The sequence below is a fragment of the Cynocephalus volans genome, chromosome 1, assembly GCF_027409185.1.
Source record: "Cynocephalus volans isolate mCynVol1 chromosome 1, mCynVol1.pri, whole genome shotgun sequence".
In the NCBI taxonomy this organism is placed as follows: Eukaryota; Metazoa; Chordata; class Mammalia; order Dermoptera; family Cynocephalidae; genus Cynocephalus; species Cynocephalus volans.
The window spans coordinates 132,883,562-132,905,713 of NC_084460.1; the positions used below are offsets into that span (position 1 = coordinate 132,883,562).

The 22,152-nt window shown below is 39.9% G+C and overlaps 1 protein-coding gene across 1 annotated transcript in view; it reads right to left on the reverse strand.

Annotated features, from left to right (window-relative positions):
• Positions 1-3,115: 3,115 nt before the first annotated feature.
• Positions 3,116-22,152, reverse strand: part of PLCXD2 (phosphatidylinositol specific phospholipase C X domain containing 2) — a 37,112-nt gene continuing 18,075 nt past the window's right edge. The window contains exons 2-4 of the mRNA XM_063114925.1: positions 15,291-15,751; positions 9,999-10,240; positions 3,116-3,832 (exon numbers count right to left, since the gene is read on the reverse strand). Of these exons, the coding sequence (XP_062970995.1) occupies positions 3,673-3,832; positions 9,999-10,240; positions 15,291-15,751 (863 nt within the window). The 3' untranslated portion in view covers positions 3,116-3,672. The remainder of the gene's footprint in view (positions 3,833-9,998; positions 10,241-15,290; positions 15,752-22,152) is intronic.

A 22,152-nucleotide genomic window follows, 5' to 3' on the forward strand; every position in this document is an offset into this window, starting at 1 on the left:
TTCTAATCGTAAGATTCTGAAAACCAGGGATAGAAAATCCTGACACGCCACAAAACTGTATTTAATTCCAGAATGTCCTGCTACATTGTCTTCTTGAACAGAAACACACTTTTTTTTTTTTATATGAATATGAGGTCATGAAAGAAGAACTTAAGATTCTTAAGATCTGTCATTACCCGGGCTCACATCTTGTTTTTAAGTTTATATAATCCTGGGTTTGGACTGTTGTTTAACTGTTCTCAAAAATCCAGGGGTCTAGATTCAGCACTGAGGAAAACAACTAAACTTAAATACTATCAAGTCTAATACAGTGAATATAAAAAATTTTTTTTTGATATGACCCTCTTAGAGATCTCCCATTAATTTAAAATTTAATCTTCAATAATTTATCATTCCCTTCCATCAAACCCATCTTGACTTCTCTCTCCAATCCTAAGAATATCTTCTGTACCAATGAAACCACAGCGGTACCTCTAAAGCTCAAGCCTTTAAATACTTGTGTAACTTAACTGAAACCTGTGATGGTCACCTTCGCCAGAAAGCCATGGAAATGCGGCCATGTGAGAAATGGTCCAGGGAGCTCATAAAAAGTTACATTTCTGAATAAAAATGACCCCAGATTCTGAGAAACTAAAGTTCTCTTTGGCTCAGTCAAATAGCTTTTTAGCTGATCTTGAAGTTAATTCTGAGCAAGTGTTAAGAGCCTTGTTTTGATCTGAAAGTTCCCCAATACTTGTGAAAGTAAATGACGTGGATGGGTCACCATTTTTATTGTTGGCAGCTGCAGAATGAGTTACTGACCTAAAGTCTATTTCCCCTCTGTCCTACGTGCCTGAGTTCTCCTGCCTGGCCTCATGGCCAAGGAGCAGAAGGCACACATCCCCTACAATACGTTAAGCAATTTTTTCTTGGGGCAGAGATTCTGCCAATTCAAGGGTGTTCATCAAGGGAGAATAGTAAATAATCCTCCTCCTACCTCCTGGAACTCCTGTGCGAACTTTCACAATGAAAGCAACGCTGGCAACCGAAGCAGCATGAATGAGTGAGCACCTTGCTCACCACGCAGAGCAGGACTCCACACGTGCAACCTTGGACAGTTTTCTGTGCTTCTGTGTCATGCTCCATGACTTTTACCATGCAAACACTGAGGTGCACTTAAATGTAACAACCCACGTGAAGTGCAACTATATATTTAAAAACTAAAAGAGAAAATGAAGTAAACAATTCACTGAACAGTCAGCAGCCCTTGGGTGTCACTGGTATCCTGGGTAGGCACCTGTCAACACGCCTGGCCTCATAGCACCAAGCACCTGGACAAAGCTGAGGCTCAAATAAAACAGTAGAATAATTCTCCTCTTGCCTCCTTATCTCTTTGCCAAGTAACAAAGGGTTGAAAGAGGGGAAATGGTCTAGACCCCAGCAATTTACCGAGAATTAAAAACAAAACCAAAATAAAACAATAGCAACACAAAAATAAAAGCCTGAAGGTAGGCCAGGGATTTCAGAACTTGTCAGTAGGATCTAATATCAGAATTGAAGGAAAACTAAGAAAGTGTTATCTAGAGAAGGCCCTACAGAATTTGACAATACCATCCCAGAAACCTCTGTGGGGAGGGGTTCAAATGGAAGAAAGGGAAAGTTAAATCAGGTTCCCCCAGAGGCATTTGTGTTATGACCTCCTCAAGCTGTGGAAGCTCAAAGTCAGGGCTTAAATTACTTACGGAAAGTAAAGGCTGGAAGACCAGGAATTGGGGGTGTGCATGTGCTTTCGGTAGTTCACCTAGGGTACCCCCCACTGCAGGCAACACGCAAGATCCAGCTATGAGTGTCAAAGGATAGAAACAGAAAACTGCTGGGAGAAGGGTCCAACAGTCTTTATAAATGCATACATCCATTCGGGATTCCATGTTTCTATTTCCTCCTAAGAACCCAGAAGCTGACACTTCCTTAGGGATTCTCAGATAGTGCTGAGGAGCGTCAAAGTGCACATACTCTCATGCCCAGTGTTCTTTTTAGCTCCTTCCTTTCCAACACTCTTCTGAAGGGTCTACCTAAGAACTGAGAGTTCTTCATGACCCATTTGATCTTCTGTCCCAGTGCATGGCTTGGTAGTGGCTTTTCAGATCTGGACCACATCCACACATATACACTGTCCCCAGCAGGACTGGGGGAGCCAGGACATTTCCAGCAGAGACACGGGTCATTCACAGCCCTGAGATAAGCAATCCTGTTGAGAGGAGGAAGACATAGCGGCATCTGTCCTGGGTAAGAAAGGTTTGGTAAGATCCTGTGAGAGTGCTCTTAACATCAGAAGCACTGTGATATTTAATCAATGAATAAATACATGAATAAATAAATAAATAAATGAAAACACAAGAGGGCTCTTTATAGATAAGCACCTCTTATTAAAAAAAAAAAAAAAAAAAAATCCTCGCTCGAGTTTCAAAGCCCTCATGCAGTGGTGATTATAGGCTCAAAACAAACTAAAGAAAGTAGAACAATCAAGACAAGAACTGGAAACGTTCTAGCATTGGGTATTTCTCACGTACTGACACACATATCATCCTAAATGTCCCCGAGGTAGTCTTGTGTTCAAGGAGTTACAGAAGGCTCCAAACCCACTTGGAGCTTCCTGCTGTAATGCCATTGCACTCTCCTGTGCATCCTGCACCTGCCTTCATAGTGTTATGGATAAGGTGAATTCCACTTAGCGTTGTTTCCCACACTGTTGACCTGAGTCCTAAGCAGTCCGCAGCAAAATGCAATTCCAATATCTGGCTCCAAGACCCCACTCCAAAGAAGACTTTGCCAAAATGATGCAGGTGCTTACCTGGAAGCCATTTTGGGAAAAGCTACAGAATTTAAACAAAGAAATCTGGCATGCAGCAAATATGCATGTCTAGCTCTTGTTGGGCCCTACACTGAAAAGATCGCCCATCACTGTTCCTTTAACTTTTAAGAAAGGGCCAAAAGAAATAGAAAGGAATCAATATTTTCAAACTGAGAAACATATTTCTAAAACCAAGGGCACTACGCACTGTTTATCTGAAGAATGAAGGTGACCAGTTACCAGCACAAGCTATGCAAGAACAGCATGTGGCTGAAACACCTCAGCGATAAATACACCTTACTCTCTTAGGGAAGAAGTAGTGACATTCAACAATCCTAGGGAGAACTGGTGCTTGGTCCCCTCCCTCCTCAGAACCCAAGGTTGGTGTTAGGGCCACCCCACAGGGCAGTCCACACCTGCAGTGAGCCATTTCTTTTGGCCAGGAATGTGTTTCGGGTTCGGTCTTCTCACTGGCTCGAACACAACACCTGGAAGACAATAGGGAGCTGGGCCACTTAGGGGACACTCAATATTCCAGTGGAACTTGGAGATCCTATTTCCATATTCCATTCACTACCATAAGCCACTGGGGAGATCCTGACTTTGATCACATGGAACATGCTTTCTTCCCTTGGACTTAAGTTTTTTAAAAGTCTCATTTGGGAAAAATGCAATTAAAGGCCTTGTAATTTTATCCAAATGGCCCTGTGAGGAAGGGAAAAAAAAAAATAGCCCTCTTCCTCTTACTTCACCATCACTGCCCAGGGACCATCCTAACAGGAAACCCTTCAGAACTCTACCCTGTTCAACAAATTCAACATTAAGTTAAATAAAAAATTAAATCAGCATTTAGCCAAAGCTCTGTCCTCCTGTAGGAGGTCATTCAACTCGATGACGGTTGTGGCAAAGTCCACCAGGTCCACGAAGTCAGATGTGATGATGTTGACACCCATGGATCCAGGCTTCTGAGTTTTTACCCAGTCCAGAATGGCAGGAAGATTCCTATAAAGACAAAAGTGTTGAGAGAAGAGAACAGACAGTAGAGTTCAGAGGGACCCCTCCAGAAACAGAAACAAAACATTTCCATTAGTACAACAGAAGAATGTCAATCAAAGGACAAGCCCCCAGAGGTATGTCCCTTTAAGCTTTACATCTCCTTCAGAGATGAAGTGGTCTTTATTCCATTAGAGAAGTATATGTTCCAGGGTTTCTTTGTGGAAGATGAGGTTATTTGTCCCAAACACCAAAGAGATACCATGTCAACAGGACCTTGAAAAACTAAGATCAAAACTCTAATTATTGGTGGGTTCTTTAATTTTGTTTTTATCATGAAAAATTTCAAACATATGGCAACATTGAAAGAATTTTATAGTAAGTATATCCACCACCTAGATTCTACTACTAACATTTTACTAAACTTGCTCACCACATATCTATCCATCAGCCCATCATTATCCTTCCATCAATCCGTCTTATATTTTTGACATATTCCAATTACAAACATCTATACACATCCCCTAAATACTTCAGCAAGAATATGGTAACTAGGATTCAATACTTGTTTTCAGTTTGTTTTTCTTTTGACATAAAGTTTACCTCCAATAAAGCGTGCAAATCGAAGTATACATTTGCTGAATTCTGACAAATGTACACACATAACCCAAACCCAAATTAAGATATAGAACATTACCAGGACTCCAGAAAGTTCCTGCATTCTCCGTCCCCACCAGTGCCTGCCCCATCCTCCCAGAGACAACAACTATGCAGATATTTCTCTGCTCATAGATTAGATTTGCCTGTTCCAGAACTTCATACAAGCCACGCAGTATGTATTCATTGTGTGTGAGCTTTCACTCAGCCTAATGCTTCTGAAATTCATCCATGTTGCTGAATGTATCAGTAGTTTGTTCTTTTTTATCACTGTATAGTATACATCGTATGAATACACTGCAAGTTTGTTTATCCATTTTCCTACTGATGGATACATAGGCTGTTTCCGGTTTTTAAATACTATGAACAAAACTGCTATGAGCATTTTTATACAAGTCTTTTTGTGGACGTTTATTTTCATTTCTTTTGGGTAAATACCAAGGGATGAAATTACTGCACTATAGGACTGGTTTACACTTAGTTTTATAAGAAACTGCCAGATGTTTTCCCAAAGAGGTTGTCCCATCGTAAACTCCCACCACCCAGGTATGAGAGTTCTAGTTGCTTCACATCCTCCCCAAACTTTGGCGCTGTCAAGTCTTTTTAATTTTAGTCATTCTAGTGGGTGTGTAAAGACATCTCACAGGGTTTTAATTTTCATTTTTCTGATGACTAATAATGTTGAACAACTTGTGATGTGCTTAATGACCATTTCTGTATCTTCTTTTTTGGAAGTATCTGTTCAATTCTTTCACTCATTTTTAATTATTTTTCTCTTTTTAATTGTTGAGTTGTAGAAGTTATTTATGTATCTTCGATACTAGTCTTTTATCAGATACATTTTGTGAATATTTTCTCTCAGACTGTAGATTGCCTATTAATTTTCTCAATGACATAATTTGATGAGCTGAATTCCTTAGTTTTGATGGAGTCTAATTTATCAATTTTTTTAATGGTTTTTGTGATAAACTTTTGTTTACTCCCAATTCACAAAAATATTCTCCTACGTTTCCTTCTAAAAGCTTTATAGTTTTAGCTTTTATGTTTAGCTCTAATATCCATTTCAAATGAATTTTTGTGTATGGTATAAAGTAGGAGTCAAGGTTTACTTTTTCTGTGATTTCTTTACAGACCAATTCTTAATCTGTGGACTCATGAACACAGTCTGTTAGTCTCATTTTATAAATTGAAGGCTTCCTATGTGATAGCCAGTTTCTTAGTGATATAAATAAATAACGATAATTCAATGTGATAGTGTCTATGTTAGTACTAAGTGTATAAAACCATGGGCAGGGGCTGGCTGGTTAGCTCAGTTGGTCAGAGTGCAGTGTTGGTAACACCAAGGTCAGGGGTTTGGATCCCCTTACCGAACAGCTGCCCAAAACAAACAAACAAAAAACAAAACCATGGGCAGCAGGGAGCAATAAAGTGTACTCATAATTTTGCATCATGGTAAAAACAGCTACTAAATACTTGATAGGTTGAGAATGCTTTAAGGAAGACAGAAACTAGGGCTTAAGTTTTGGTTAAAGGGACTAGAGATTTTTTAGGAAGGAACTGCTTTACAGCAAAATTGAAAATAAGTGACGTTTATTATCTTAATCGGCCCCTTTCTCTTCTTTTGGTAATACTCTGTTTTTCATTTTCTCCTTTTTTTCTTTGAAGCTGCCCTCTCTTCTCTTACCATACATCCTGGCTGCTTAGTCTTCTAGAAAACCTTGTTAAGGCCCTGGCAGCAATTCACACTTCTCTTTCTTCTTTCCTTGTCATGACAATTATAATCCATCCTGGGTATGTCCTCCCTCACTCAGGGGACTCTATAGTCAACCATGGGCTAAAACACATCTCCTAAATCAAGTAACATGGTTATGTTAGTAGCTAATTATGACTTACATCACCCTCCCAGTGGTGCTTCCATTTTTAAGCGGGACTCTGGAAGACTTAATAATCTCGATATGATCTTAACTTATGAATTTCACTGTCCTTCAGTCTCTGCCCTGAAAATGGAGACAATAATAACAACTCACACAGATTTTTGGAGAATTAAATAAAATAATACATGTGAAGTATTTAGAGTAGTTTCCTGGGATATAGTAAGTGCTCTGTAAATGTTTGGCTCAAGAGAAGGAATCACAAACGGGAGAGTGTAAGGTAGAGATATTTGGGGGTGGGAGTTAAAAAACTTCCTTGAAATTGTCACATCTTGATGCTTAGGTGACAAAATGTTGTGGCCTGAGAATGAAGGGCTGCAAATACAGGCCTCCCTTGGAGACAGAGACCACGAATGCACAGTGGCCCACGTGAAGGACACAGTAATACTGAGCCTGATGCATCCAAGAATTCTTAAAATCCTTGGTCAGTGTTTAAGTATGAAATACAGGCGCCCTCTGCCGGTCATCGGGGGAAGTGAGAATTCAAGCCTTGGCAGCAACTCGAGCCAGCTGCAGCCAGAGCCCAACCTTGGAGGATCCCTGGAGCCTGAGCAGAGAAATGTGGGAAAGGTATGTACCTGTGGTCTCAGGTGACAAAGAGCTCTGTGTGAGCTTCAGGTTGCATGTGTCAACCTTCCCCAAGGCAAGGATCAAATAACCAGGATTACTTAACAAAGAAAGGGAAACATAGACCCCACTGTGAAGAGGAGCCGCTGTATCTTCTCAACTCCTGGCATTTACCAGGATGGTGACAGGCCCCAAGGCAACAATTGTCACAAGCTGCAGAGCAGTAGGTCAAAAACTTTCCTTTGACCTCGAGGCCCACCTGAGACAAAGTTGATCCTCTGTCTTCCAGTTTTCTTTACAAATAGGGATGGTATGCCTATTCTGTGCCAGGCACCATTTGGCAGATATTTTCATGTTAAGACTACATTCTTCTGAGGTACTATCAACCCCATTTAACTGGTGAGAAAACCACAGCTCAGAGACTTCAGAAAACTTGTCCAAGGCCACCCTGTTGCTAAGGGACTGCACTAGTTTGCTAGGGCTACCATAAAATATCACACACTCGTTGGCTTAAACAACAGAAATTAATTTTCTCCTGTTCTGGAGACTGAAAGTCCAAGATCAAGGTGCCAGCAGATTTGTTTTCTCCTAAGGCCTCTCTCCTTGTCTTGCAGATGACCACATTCTCACTGTGTCCTCCCTCACACGGCCATTTCTCTGTGTGCACATACCTCTGGTGTGTCTCTGTGTGTCTTAATTTCCTCTTTCTTTGGGGACACCAGTCAGATTGGATTAGTGCTCGCCCTAATGGCCTCATTTTAAGTTAATTACTTTTTTATTCTTAATTAAAAAAAAAAAAATTTAACATTCACTTGTACATATTTGTGGGGTATAGTATGTTGTTTTGATACATGCATATACTGCACAATGACTCATTTAGAGTAGACAGCATAGTTTTGAATCTGTTGGTTCACCACTTCTGGTCCTCCCCAACCCCCTCTCCTCCTGGCCTCTGGTAACCATTATGCTACTCTCTACTTCTATGAGAACTATTTTTTTTTTTTTTAAAGATTCCACATGTGGGGACTGCAAAATGGTGCAGCCTCTATGGAAAATGGTATGGAGGTTCCTCAAACAATTGCAGATAGATCTACCATACGACCCAGCTATCCCACTGCTGGGAATATACCCAGAGGAAGGGAAATCATCAAGTCGAAGGTATACCTGTTCCCCAATGTTCATCGCAGCACTCTTTACAATAGCCAAGAGTTGGAACCATCCCAAATGCCCATCATCGGATGAGTGGATATGGAAAATGTGGTACATCTACACAATGGAATACTACTCAGCTATAAAAACGAATGAAATACTCCCATTTGCAACAACATGGATGGACCTTGAGAGAATTATATTAAGTGAAACAAGTCAGGCACAGAAAGAGAAATACCACATGTTCTCACTTATTGGTGGGAGCTTAAAATTAATATATAAATTCACACACACACACACACATACACACACAACCACAATTACTTGAAGTTGATACGACAAGCAAACAGAGGGGACATTGGTGGCGGGGAGGGGGGGAGAGAAAAAAAAAAAAGATTCCACATGTGAGTGAGATTTTGTGATATTGGTCTTTCTGTGCTTGACTTACTTCACTTAACATGATGGTTTCCAGTTCTGCCCACGTTGTTGCAAATGATAGGATATCATTTCTTTTTACAGCTGAATAGTATTCCATTGTGTATACATACCAGTTTTTTAATCCATTTATCTGCTGATGGACATTTAGGTTGATTCCATATCTTGCTATTGTGAGTAGGTTTGCAACGAATATGGGAGTGCTGGTGTCTTTTTGATATATTGATTGAATTTCCTTTGGGCATATACCCAGTAGTGGGATAGCTGGGTCGTAAGGTAGATCTATTTTTAGTTCTCTGACGAACCTTGTTAAAGGCCTTATTTCCAAGTATAGTGACATTCTGAGGTATTGGGGGGTAGGGCTTCAACATATGAATTTCGGGGGTAAAGGGGACACAGTTCAGCTCATAACAAGGACCATGTCAGGCTTCAATCTCAGGCTTTCTGATTTCAGTCCATGTCCCCTTCTAGAATCCCATGGATGCTCTGTCCTCAGGCTTAGGCAAAACTTGCTTTCACCTGATTTCAGTGGAAGTGCTATGAATCTGAATTTCAGTTTCTATGAATCTGAGGGAAATCCCCTATACAAATTCAGTAAGAATGGCTATATTTTCTGTGGCTTCCTTCTAGGGAGATGAACTAAGGTAAACAAGATCTAAGGTCCCAAGTTCACCTAACTGTTGGGGAGTTAATTCCCTGCTGAGAAAACCCTCTCTACATTTGTAAGAAAATATACCTTGTCTTTTTCCTCTTGGTTTGAGTTGATAACCAGTGCCCTGGACCAGTCAGACAGCACCCCCATGTGGCTTCTCAGTTAGGACAGACCCTCTGGATACTGGTACACAGAAGAAGGCCCTGTGCTAGTTCAATAGCTCAGAGGAAATGAAGCCACACATTGCACTGGCATTTGGGAACAAACTCTTGAGCAGAGCTGCATTTCCTCCTGTCGACACGCAGGCCTGGGGACACATGATGCACCCCTGCAATATTCTTGTGACCAGCAGGGGCTCACATGAACATGTGTGGAAAGCAATGGGAAAAAAAATCACTCTAATAAAAGTCTGAGCAGAGAGCTGTACTAATAAGGGAGCAGGGGTATTTAAAAATAAGAATAAGCTATATCTGTGTACTGTACTCTGAACACAAAGTCCTTTTTTTACAGATGATTTCATTTCATTCTTATATCAAGCTGGCCTCTAGGAAGACACATTGTCTAGAGCACATTATCATCCCCACTTAAGACGGGATGCAGTGAGGTTGAATGACACAGGCCTATATAACTAGTAAGAGTCAATAATATGTCTCAGTCTCTAGACTTCTAATTGTTTTATCAGTGACCTCATATGGTTTACTGTTGTTTATTCAGAATAGAATCAAGGTACTTTTTTTGTTTTTTTTTAAAAAAAACTTACTGTGGGGTGAAAGCAAATTCTTACCTATGAACCAGAGTGTTCTTGAGGCCACCAACCAGGCCTCGGGCAATGGTCTTCACTCTGGGGGTCAGAATTGCTTGGGAGACGTGGAAGGAGCCGCGTGGGGCCCGCTCACTCAGAGTGGTCTCCAAGAAGAGGATTAGTTTGCTCACACTCGTGGTGTTTGCCCAGGGTGCTGGAATCTTCTTTCCTGGCCACAGGAAGGGGTATTGCTTGTAGAGGGGACAGTGGTAGAAAATAAGAACCTGAAACATTTGGAACAGAAAAAGGAAAGCAATTCATGAAAAGGCTGAGTGTTAAAGCCTTGGTTTTATACTGGTAGCTGGGAAAAAGGCAAACAAAAATAACCATATGCTGAAATTCGAGAATTGTTATATACATATTTTTAGAATGTCACTAAGCAAAGAGTTACTGAGCACTTGCTATATGTCTGACTCAAAGATTCTTAACTTTTTTTTTTTTTTGGTCATAAACACCTTTGGAAGTATGGTAAAATTACGAACCTGCTTCTCAGAATTATGTTTTAAGTGAATGCATAAAGTAAAATAGACAGGATTACAAAAGAAATCAATGCTATGAAAATATAGCTATTAATGTATTAAATAAATTTGTAATAAATTAATGTATGTGCTTCATGATAAATGCATTAAATAAAAATATTTTGTTCTGAGTTAGTAAATTTCATAATTTTGAGTTAGTGATGAACACAAATGGCATTTTAAGATAGCAATAACTAAAAAATGTGCCATGGACATGTTTATGGGAACAAAGTCACAGGTATGGCTAAGATTACTGTGAGTCACTGCCTGCATTCATAATCAATGGGTATGTTAATTTTCAGTTAAAGGTTAGTAAAAATGAACATGTAATTTTTTCTCATCCAAATTCACAGACTTAAAATTTTATCCATACAACCCCCCCATTCCGCCCTGGGGAATCTTTGGACTTCAGGCTGAGAACTCTCAGGCTGAGTTGGCCAGTATGGTTCAGAAGTTATGCCTCCTGTGCTTAGGAAACCAACATTTAGCTCTCAGAGTTGAGATGAACACATTGAACTAATTTGTGAGTAAACAGATATTTAACTGTGCATGCTGATTCGGGGTGAGTTTGCCCTTCTCAGGAGAGGGAGGGAGTGTGCCCCTTGAGTTGAGGAAAACTTTGCAGAGGCCATGGGCCTCCAGTGGGACCACTCAGGATGCTGGTGATTTTGAAAATAATTAGCATGCCACATGCACAGCATTAATTAGTTTCTGGGAGGCAGCTGTGGAACAGGGAATCGCTATTTCTATTGTCCCAATGCAAAGCTCTGCTGCATAGGTTTCTAGAAGCAATACACTTTTTCCCCTCACGGGCACCAGTGATCACTTCCTAGAGGAATGTCCAGTCTGTGTTTACACTGCCTGGACTGCAATACTTGGATAGCTGGCCCTGGAGCGTAATCCTCCAGGCACCCAAGAACAAGGGTTCTGAATGTCAGTCATGTTTCTAGTGTGCATTTAGGTCATGACTAAGGGGCCTGACTAACTGCTTCTGAAGGCCCAGAGCTAGGGAGCGCCAGGCTGGCTGCACTTGGCAGTGTAGTGGCTGTTCTTGTAGTTTTTAATGGTTTGAGTAATGTCTGACTGGCTGCTAACGATGTCTGTGGTAAACATGCGTGTTAATGAGGTTAATCACAGGCTCATTGTAAGCAGATTGCCTGGGAGATGGGGAGGATTTTCCTCCTGGTGGTGCAGTCGGCTAGTTTGGAAGGCCTGGGGCCTGTCAGAAAAGCTGGCCTGTGTGATGCACTGACCATGGGAGAGGCAGGAGGCTGTGTGGCCCCATGCCAGAGCCTGCTTGGCCATGTTCTGTTCTGCTGGCCGCTGGGCTGAGTGTCAGCAGATGAGAAGACAGTACTGCTCTTTACTCTGCCTTGGAAAAGGTGCAAAAAGTACAAATTATACAAAAGGGGCTTTATGCCTTTCTTCAAGAGCCTTCTTGAGCAATCTGAGCCTGCAGGTTACAGGGAGAATTTCTGTTTAGAGTGGGAGGCTGGCCTAGCAAACCAACTACAAGAACCTAGGTGCAGCAACTCTTGCCCAGGACCTGTGCTGTGCACCTGTCTCCCCACCTCGCTTTGCTGCATTTTTCTCTGTAATACTCTCCCCTCCAGCTCAGCAGCTCATGCTCAGTTTTTCTCTTGAAACTCACATTTAAAATCTCATTTCTTTTAAGAACTATTCCTTGATTGACCTCCTATTATTCTGATTGTTCCTTTACTGGGGCCTCTGAGATGCAGATTCATGTTATGTTCTACTTTTCAATTGATTTAATACAAAACCCCTTTCTTCATGCACTTGAGGTAGTTTTGTCTTGCAATTGTCTATCGGTTGTTCTGTATTTCACTAGTGTTATGTATTTTTACTTTCTCATTAAGATCCTAAATACTTCCAATATGTAGATTAAATTTTCTAATTCACTGTACCCTCAAAACCCATAGCCACTAGTGTACAAATATATACCTGTAAGCATGTTAAGTAAATGAAGTTTGACTGAATGACAGTGCACTTCTTCTTATTATTATTAAATTGTAGAAATAAAATACTCATGGGGTTATCTGCAAGGCAGCCCATTACATAATGAATACTTAAAGTTTAACCACCTATATTATAACACTGCCTCAGCAGGCGGGAGATGACCGGTGACTGTTTGAGATCTCTTTGTTTAGCTTTTAAGAAGAGATATGGCAGGGAAAAATGCAGGGAAGGAAGGAGTAAGGGGATCTTAGGATTTAAAATGGTGACAATCTCCCTCTTTCTGACATGTCATCACAGTCTCTTAACTTTAGGAGTGTTTGTAGTTAGATGACACAGTTAAATTAGCCCATACTTAAAACTATGCTAGATCATCACTGCTGGCTAGAAACTCGCTGTCCATACTATTCAGTATTCCTTACTCTTACTCCTACAGATTTCAACACAGTTTAGTATGCAGTATGCCAACCCATCCAGAATACTATGTACAAAACTATACAATTATATCTGTAATCAGATGAAACCTTACCTGAATCCCAGTATTCAAAAGCCTTCTTATAGATCTCCATCCCTTTCTCTCATTCTGTTAACTCTGAGATCCTCTGATAATAGGGGCTCAGTAATAAGGTATTTTCATTAGCATAATATATGACACCAGTTCTGAGAACCACCAAGACTTGTGAACAGCCCACAGAGAGTATCTGAAGCAGTGGGAACTCTGCAGAGCCAGACAGCCTGGGGTTGAGTCCTGGTTCTTGCTACTTACTGACAATGCTCCCTTGAGCAAGTTGCTTAATTGCTCCATGCCTCAGTTTCCTCATCTGTAAAATGGGGATAATAACAAGGTACCTACCTCAGTGTCGTTGGGAGGATTAAATGAGTTAATCCATATACCTAGAACATTGTAAAGGTTCAATAAATGTTAGTTGTTGTGTTATTACTATTATCTAATATGGTAAGAGAGAAACTCTACTGGGTCAAAAGTCTCTCCAAGTTGGACTTGCGAGTTTGAACAAATATAAACGTAGGTTTAGTGGGGAGAGGTATGATAAATATTTGGCAAAATATCACTTACAAAAGTTTTAGTGAGGAAAATAGCTTAGATATATCAACAGATACTAACAGTTAACTCATTAAGCCTCTATGGAGTCAAAGACATTTAGCACTTTTAAACAGCCTCGTATTTCCAGTTACTCAGGCTGAGCCCGGGAATCATCCTTGAGTCCGGACTTTCTTTCACATCCTGAATCCTATGTATTAGGGAACCCTATTAGCTCTACCTTTTAATAGATTCAAAACCTGACCACTGCCACTAACAGTCTCCTCACTGGTTTCCCTGCTCCTGCCTGATCCTCTTGCCGCTGGTCTCTTCCTAGCATGGCAATCAGAGAGATCCCATTAAAACCTGTCAAGCCACAGCACCTTGTGCTCAAGCCCTCCTCATGCATGGCTAAAGCCCGAGTCCTTACAGTGCCTTTAAGGCTCGCATGATAGCCCATTATCTCTCTGACCGCCTCTGCCACTCTGTCCTCACCTGCTCTCCTGCCCCACCGGCCCTGCTTTTCCTCAAAGATGTCAGGGCCGCTCCTGCTTCAGAGCCTCTGCACTGGCTGCTTCCTTAGCCCCCAAATAACCACATGATTAACTCCCTCAAATGTCATCTCTTCAGTGAAGGCTACACTGATCAACCCATTGGAAACTTCAATCAATTCTCCAACCCACAGAATCCTGGTTCCCCCTTACCACACTTGACTTTTTCTTTTTCCATAGCTCTTATGACTTTCTAGCATTATATGTAATAAATCCATTACCTCTATTATCTATGATCTATCTTCCTACACAAATAAAAGCTCCATTAGGGCAAGGATCTCAGTCTGTTTCATTTACTAATTTATCCCAAGTCCTTAGAAGGGTGCTTGGCACATACTAGGTATTCAACAAATATTTGCAAGCAAATAATCTTTAACTGATTTTCAATTAAAAGCTCCTTCTTGAGCTCAAAAATATTTGCATCTTTAAGAAGTTTTGGTTAATGCATCTACTGAGCAAGTGATCAACTTTGAATAACATATACTTGCTTTATTTTCTCTTTTTTTGTAAAGAGAGTATAAATTAGAGACTGACCTTTCCTGAAGCTCTTCTCCCCTACTAGCATCCTTTGGGATCAGAGTGTAATATATCTGAGAATCACATTCCTTTCCTGGAGCATGTCCCTCATGGCCTAGGTTTGGAGGCTCTTCTTAACGTAAGCAGCCTGGGGAATGCTCTCCCAGTCTGGACTCCCTTCAACAGGTTCTTCCTTCCTTAACTCTCTCTCCCTCTATGACCCAAACTAACAGTCCTGAGATGAATCACTTTATATGCCTTTGTCAGCTAATGCTCTTCCTTATCAGTCAGTACCTCAGCAAGGATTATCTGACATTGAGTTGAAGGCAAGATGGAATACACTGTCCCTGAGGGGAACTAGGAGGGTGGGATGACCCATATGAGAGACAGAATGGTAAGTTCAACTGCCCCAATTTCACAACTTTGCTTTCGCTGGTTCTGTCCAAGCCATTCAAAGTCAATTTAGATGTCAAACAGGTAGCTGGGACAAGGATTAAATATTAGGCAGATGTTAATCCCAGAGCCCAGGAACCAGTTTGCACATGTTTAATGTTCCAAACAATCCATGCCTTCTAGCTTAAGAACCCTGTATGGAGCTATTTTAGAGCTGGCGATACAGGAAAAGCAGAAAGAGTTAAGTTCTTGCCTTTGAAAGCCATCTCTAATTCCCTCTTACCTGGCACCTCTTTTCCCACAGGGTTCGCAGTGTCATGCTTTCCACAGAGCATGCCGGGCACAGCTTGTTTCCAAAGGCCTCCTGAATCCGGAGAATCAGGCATTTGTGATGGGTCTCATCCATGGCATAGAAATGGTTGAAATCCAGGAAGACGATCTCTTGCGGGTGCTGTGTAAGAAACGAGTCGATCTCCATCAGCCCATCCCGGACCTTGATGCCAAAAAGCCCGTGGATGAAGTAGATCTCCTGGTCAGCATCCCCTGGTTTGGAAGACACACGCAGGTCAAAGTAGCGGATCCCAGCTTCTAGCTGTTCTCGGAATGTCAGGTTCTGAGTCACAGACCATTTCTTCATCAGCTTCTTCACCAAGGAGATCCTGGCAAGGCGTTTGATAGTTGGGGTTTGGTCAGGCCCTACTGGGGACTTTTCATCTACCCAGTAGCTGAATGAATCGTGGGAGCCTATACAATGGAACAGAGGTGAGGAAAGCAGATGAGACAGGAGCTGCCAACTGATAAGGTAAAAAAGAAAAGGAACCAAACACACAAAAATTTTTTAAATGAATAGTTGCAAAAATTTTCAAGCTTGCTGGAATAAAATAAACACTAATAAAAATAATGTAGTCTTATTAGCAGCTTGTTAAGCCTGGGGTAATACTGTAATTCTCATATATTGCTAGTGTAAGGTAAATTAATATTTCTAAATAGCTTCCTTTGGAAGCTATTTAGAAATATGCTTGGAAATAGGAGCTTTAAAATATTCATACCATTTGATCTAGTAATTTCATTTGAGGAAAGCTATTCTGAGGAAATGAACACTGATGTTTGGAAAACCAAAGATGTTTGCTGAAGAATATTCCTAATAGAGACAAACTGGAGGTCGCATCAGGGTCCCTCACAGAAGAAGGTTTAATTGTGGCATATCCACTGAATTCACACAATCATTGAATCAAAGGGTGTGAAAACACTGTGTCCGACCCAATAAGGCTGGGATAGGCATTTAAATTCTAGAGAGGTGTAATTAAAAATCAAAACAAAACAAAAAAACCCCCCACTTGCCTCTTTTTATGCTTTTAAAATACAAAAATAATAAAAATTTAAAAATAGTAATTGTATATACTATTTTTATATTGTGAAAATCTGAGTCAGGAGGAATGATTTTTTGACAGATCAGATAAAAATTTTGATGGGCTCAACATAGGTAAGTTATACATCCTTCTTTTTGAATTCATGTCTTAATGAGCCAAAACTGCTATTAAATGATCCAAATGCATGTTTCATTTCTCTGCCTTAAAGAATGAGAGGGTAAGTATCCTCCTAGACACAGAGATTATCTTGTTATGAAGTATGATTGACCACAATAGGCATATTTCTAACTATAGTGAGAAAATATTTCAATAGTATCTATTTTTAGGTGAAAATTATCTTTAACAATTATCTTTCATTTGGTTATTGTTTTCTATCTGGTGTCAATCATTACTATATTTATTATCCACCAACGCATGCAGCAGGCTAACTTGATTAGTTCTGTGACTGGCTCTGAGGCTGGGGACTCCACAGAAGTGGAGTATTTTTCAAGCAAAATATAGGAGGAAAATGCCCCTGTTCTGACACTATTAACCTTGTTCTTAACCACTACCACCCATATTACAATCAAAATTCTTGTACTCATACTAGTTCATTGTCACCCATTTTCCATTTTACTAAATTTTAAAGTAGGCATTTCACACATAATATATGATTTTACAAAACTTTACTGTTTTATGTTATATTATTCCCATTTTCTTGAAAACAAATCATTCTGTGATGGCTTTACTATTTTACATTTTCAGAAATAAAGTGGAAAAAAGAAAAAAGGTGACAAATGATATTTTTATGTAGCATCTTGAACATGGAAGATATTCAGTAAGTATCAATAGATCTGCAACATAACCAGCACCACTTTAGACAAGCCCAAGTACAAAATGGCACCGCCCACCTCCTCCCATCCCCTCCTCTCTTCCTTTTACCAGAAGCCTCCTGACTTAAACAGAAACCCCTTTTGCTTCTGCAAGGATGCAGTTCTCCACCCTGATCCATATTAGCATAATGACCCTCCTTGATGGTATCAGCCAGCCCTTGGCGCACTATATAAGCTCTACCACCAGCACACCTGGTGCTGTCCCCTTTTCAGGGCAGCCCTGGACTGCCTGCTACTTTGAGCACAGCCCAGCAGATTTCTTTCTTTAACAAAGCTTGAACCATACCCGGCATCTCAGCTTACTTTCTTTCAAGTATTAAGAAAAAGCATATTTATTAATCTTAGGCAAATTGAATTTTGCAAGTGAGAAAATTACCAGCATATTTCAGGTTTAAAAAAATTGCCATTATTAAGAGAAATGTGGAGCAAGTCTCACTGGATTTTCCACATTCGTTATCTCTGTTAATGAGACTCACTTGATAGTTGCCTAATGATCTGCTTTGACTGTACAAAAACAGGAAATTTTTATACCTGCTCATTGAGAGATTTATTATGAATTCATTACATATAGATTGTGAACAGCCAGTTCCCTCATCTTTTTAAATTGCACAAACAGCTCAGCTGTTCACGATTGCGTGCATAGTATAGTGCAAGGCACATAATGAACTCAGCTCTTCCCCAGGCATCTGGGAATAGCCATTATCCAAGCATGGAGGAAAGACCAATCCCCTCTGGTGTTGTCTTGCTGGTGCTAAGCCCAGTTGCATCTCCAGAGGGAGACGTGCTAACAACCTCCAACACTTTTCTCCATATTTGAGGACTGTGCAGAAATGTGGCTGTGATGGGACCACAGGGAACATTCTGAATATAAGGGGACACACATGTTACAGAGCGCATCCTAGAGAAGAGGGAAGCATGCACATTTCCTGGGAATACAATCTCTCTTTACATCTTTGCTTCTTTTCATTCCGCTGGCCCTGCCTTATCCTGGGACATTATTAAAATGCTTCCCTCACTCCCACACCCTTTATCCAATCAGTTACCAAAACTTTACATTTGTCCTTTGCAACATATGTCAAATCTGTTTCTTTAACCTCCAACTGCCACTCTTCCCATTGATACACTCACTACTTGTCAAACAATCAGGACCAAAAAACCCCTAACCTTTGTCCTTTCACTCCAGCCTCTTTCTAATTTGCTCATACAAAAAAAGTAGTCATCTTAAGATACAGTTTTGATTACGACACTTTCTTCCCACCTCTTGAATCAGGTTCAAACTCTGAGCACTGAGACTGGAGTTTAGGATTCTCTTCCATATGGCTGCAAACCAGTACTTCAAACTCATCTCTCCCAGCCCCTCCATGTGGCCTGGCATCTGCTGGTATGCAATAGATGTAGATAGGCAGGACTCTTTCTGGACTCTGTTCATCTTCTTTTGCTGATACCTTCTATGAAATATTCTCTCACCCATGTCTGTCTATACCTTCTCCACAGCATTTATAACCCATATCGAGTAAGTTTCTTACTCTATATCTCAGTTTCCTTATCTGTATAATGGGTACAACAGTACATATTGCTACAAAATTGTTGTGAATGTTGAAATGTATGCGAAGTGCATAGTATAATGCTGACACCTAGTAAGTGCTAAACTATTATTATTGTTATTATTATCCATTCTTTATTAGTTAGAAACCAGAGGGTGACAAGCTTATTAACTGAAGCTCCTTATCTTAAATACCAAGTGTCTGGAAGATTTTCTTTTCTGTACCTGAATCTTGTTCCTCTCCATCTTATTGGCTGGCATGCAGATGACAGCTTGGCTTCCACTCTGTTGGTCACAGCCTAAGCTTTGTCATCACCCACTTCTATTATCTTAAAATTCAACTTCCTATGTTCTGATCACAAGTTAAATTTTCTTCTGCCTCATTGAAATTGGACTTCCACATTTCCCCCCAATCTGAGACCCTAGCCCTGCCTCTACTTCATCCTTCAGCTATATCCCAGGTCTTTAACTTGTCACCTTCACCTGTAGAATTATTAATTATAACTATCTGAAAGCTGTTAGGATCACTGTTGAGGCACACTGTCTATAGTTGCAAAACGTGTACAGCCCCCAAATGCACATAGAAATAATATGATATTTTCTAACATACTTTTTGACTAACAATGTTTTTTTCCTCCTCTCCAATATTTTCCGTTTATAGAGTAGACCCAATAAGGTTTTAGAAAACAATTGGCATCAAAATTAGATGACTGTTTTCAGACTTCTCTGGACAGGGAATTTTGCTGTCATCTCAAGATTGTTTCCAACACAGCAGGAAATATGTACATACAAATCCCTCTTTAATGTCTATACTCCTGGGACTAATTTTAGCTCTTAGAAAGGGGAGGAGTTTTCCTCCAGTTTCTAGAAACTTAGTTTTCTGCAATCCTTTTTTCTTCCCCCCACAATTATGACTCTTGTCTCTTCCTGCTTTCTTAAACAATCAACAGGTACTAGTAATGTTTCTTTTTCCTCTCTTTATGATGATAAAAACATGTTGGATAGCAGATTTTTGGAACATGAAAGCCTATATTATCCGTTATTTGAAACAGAAAAAACAATACTGGCTTCCCAATGTATCAAAAAAATCCTATCAGATTTAGCAAATATCAGTAAAACACTCGAACATCTATATTATCATCCACAAAGAATCTCTCCCTAAAATATTTTAACATTTACATTTCCTGTATCTTCCAACACATTGAAAATAAGAACACGTAATTCTTAGGCACATGAGCATGGCTATGTTTGTCAGCGCGCCTCTCTCAACATGTTTCATCGCCTCCCATTTTTCTTTAAATCTAAGGGCTTTTTAGGCTTGAGTTTGCCCATTTTATTGACAGGCTGTTCGCTTCTTGAGGAAGACATTTTCACTCAATAATGTGGTAAGTTGAGAGCACTAATGCACACACTCGAGCCTATTTGGAGAGTGGCTGAGCTATCCTCTCGTCTGGATGTACCTGCAGCTTAAATGGTTTTGCTAGTTCATGCGTGTGAATTCACTCTAATGGGATTTTTGATTCAGATAGGGTATTCCAGGAAAAACAAATCTTATAAGTTGTTCCAGCAAATGTTTAGATAACAAGAGTTCGGATAGTAAGGGATATCTGTAGAGGTGTCCTCTAGTGAATTACTAATGTCCTAGAGAACTAATGTCCTCTCAGTTACCAAAGTATTTATGTGCACATCTCTGTATATGTTGACACTAAAACTGGCCCATCTGAAATGAAATCCAGAAAAAACTCTTTTCTTATTCAGGGGGAAAAATAAAACCACCTTTCATTTATTTGGAAAAGTATGTTTAAAAAATTGAAAAAAGTCTACTAATTCACTGAAATATTATTACTAATATTAGTAGAGAGTTCTTAACAGATATTAATAATAATTCTTCAAAATTTATTTTAAAGACAAATATTATTTTGAGTTAATCTTTGAAAGAGTCATCTAAACTCCAAATTTTTATCAGGAGTTCATCCCATTAGTTCTATCAAAACTAAGATGTTATAGACAGACATGGGTGAGAGAATATTTCACAGAAGGTATCAGCAAAAGAAGATGAACAGAGTCCAGAAAGAGTCCTGCCTATCTACATCTATTGCATACCAGCAGATGCCAGGCCACATGGAGGGGCTGGGGGAGATGAGTTTGAAGTACTGGTTTGCAGCCATATGGAAGAGAATCCTAAACTCCAGTCTGGGCCATTGCAAGCTTGGGCTGAAAACATATACTGAATGTGTATGTATTTTCTATTAGGAATAGTCAGAGTGTTCAATTATGGCTTGTCTGTTTTATCTCAGTCTAAATTTTAGGTCATATAATTTGTACTTTGAATATTCCTTCCCCAATTAACCTCTACCCTGTCAATTGAGGCCAGAGTAATGCAGGCAGTTTGCAAAAAAAAAAAAAAAAAAAAAAAACGTGCAGCCATCTTCTCAGTTACTCTCTGGAGCTGCTGCTGCATAAAATTGCATTGAATGTCAAATTTATCTTATAAATTAATATAAAATACACACACCCCCCAAAATGTTCTGGACAAATTAAGAAGATCTTAGCTGCAAAGACCATTCCCTGTCCCAAAACAACAACAACAACAAAAGGATTTTAAAGGTACCCAAACACAAAAGACCAAAAACCTACTCACACTTTATCTTAATAAAGTTGTTCATATGATGCTAGCTACCAGAAGGTGTCTGGATAGCACTAAATGCTCACCTAGGTCAGAAGACAGTGCAACTGAAAGCAGAGAGCAGTATCATGCTTATGATGACAGAGAGAAAAGAAACAGCATTTAAGCCAAAGAAAGAGTAATTTGCTCTCATCTCTTAAAGAGGAAAGGAAGAGAGAATAAACCCCAAGTGGAACTGGGATCAAACTGAGAGGCCTAGATAAATAGTAGCTCCTCCTCATACTGTCAGTCCATCTTTGAATTTCAGAGATGATGCCCTGGTGACTGGTTAAGCAATTTTAAAGCACTGGATTTTTTCTGAGACAATAAAAGAATTTTAAGCTTTGATTTACATAAAGCCTAGAAGACTCTGTCTTTAAAGAGTTTCTATGAAGAAATCTCTCAATTTTTTAAAAAATTAGCTAAGAAATAACATTTAGGCCCCCCGACATGTTATCTCAGAAACAGTGCTTGCATTTTACTGACCTGTGATTTTTAAGCCAATTCAAAAAAAATTTAAAACCTTCTAAAATGAAGGCAGTCAAAATATTCCCACTCAAGATCATTTCATTAAAAATTCTGGATATTTTGCTAAGGTTTGGAGAGACCACCACTTAATTTTAAAAATGACTAAAAACTTATGTCTCAATATGCACATGGAGCTTATCAGCAAGGCCAAGTTTCCAGAAGAGCCA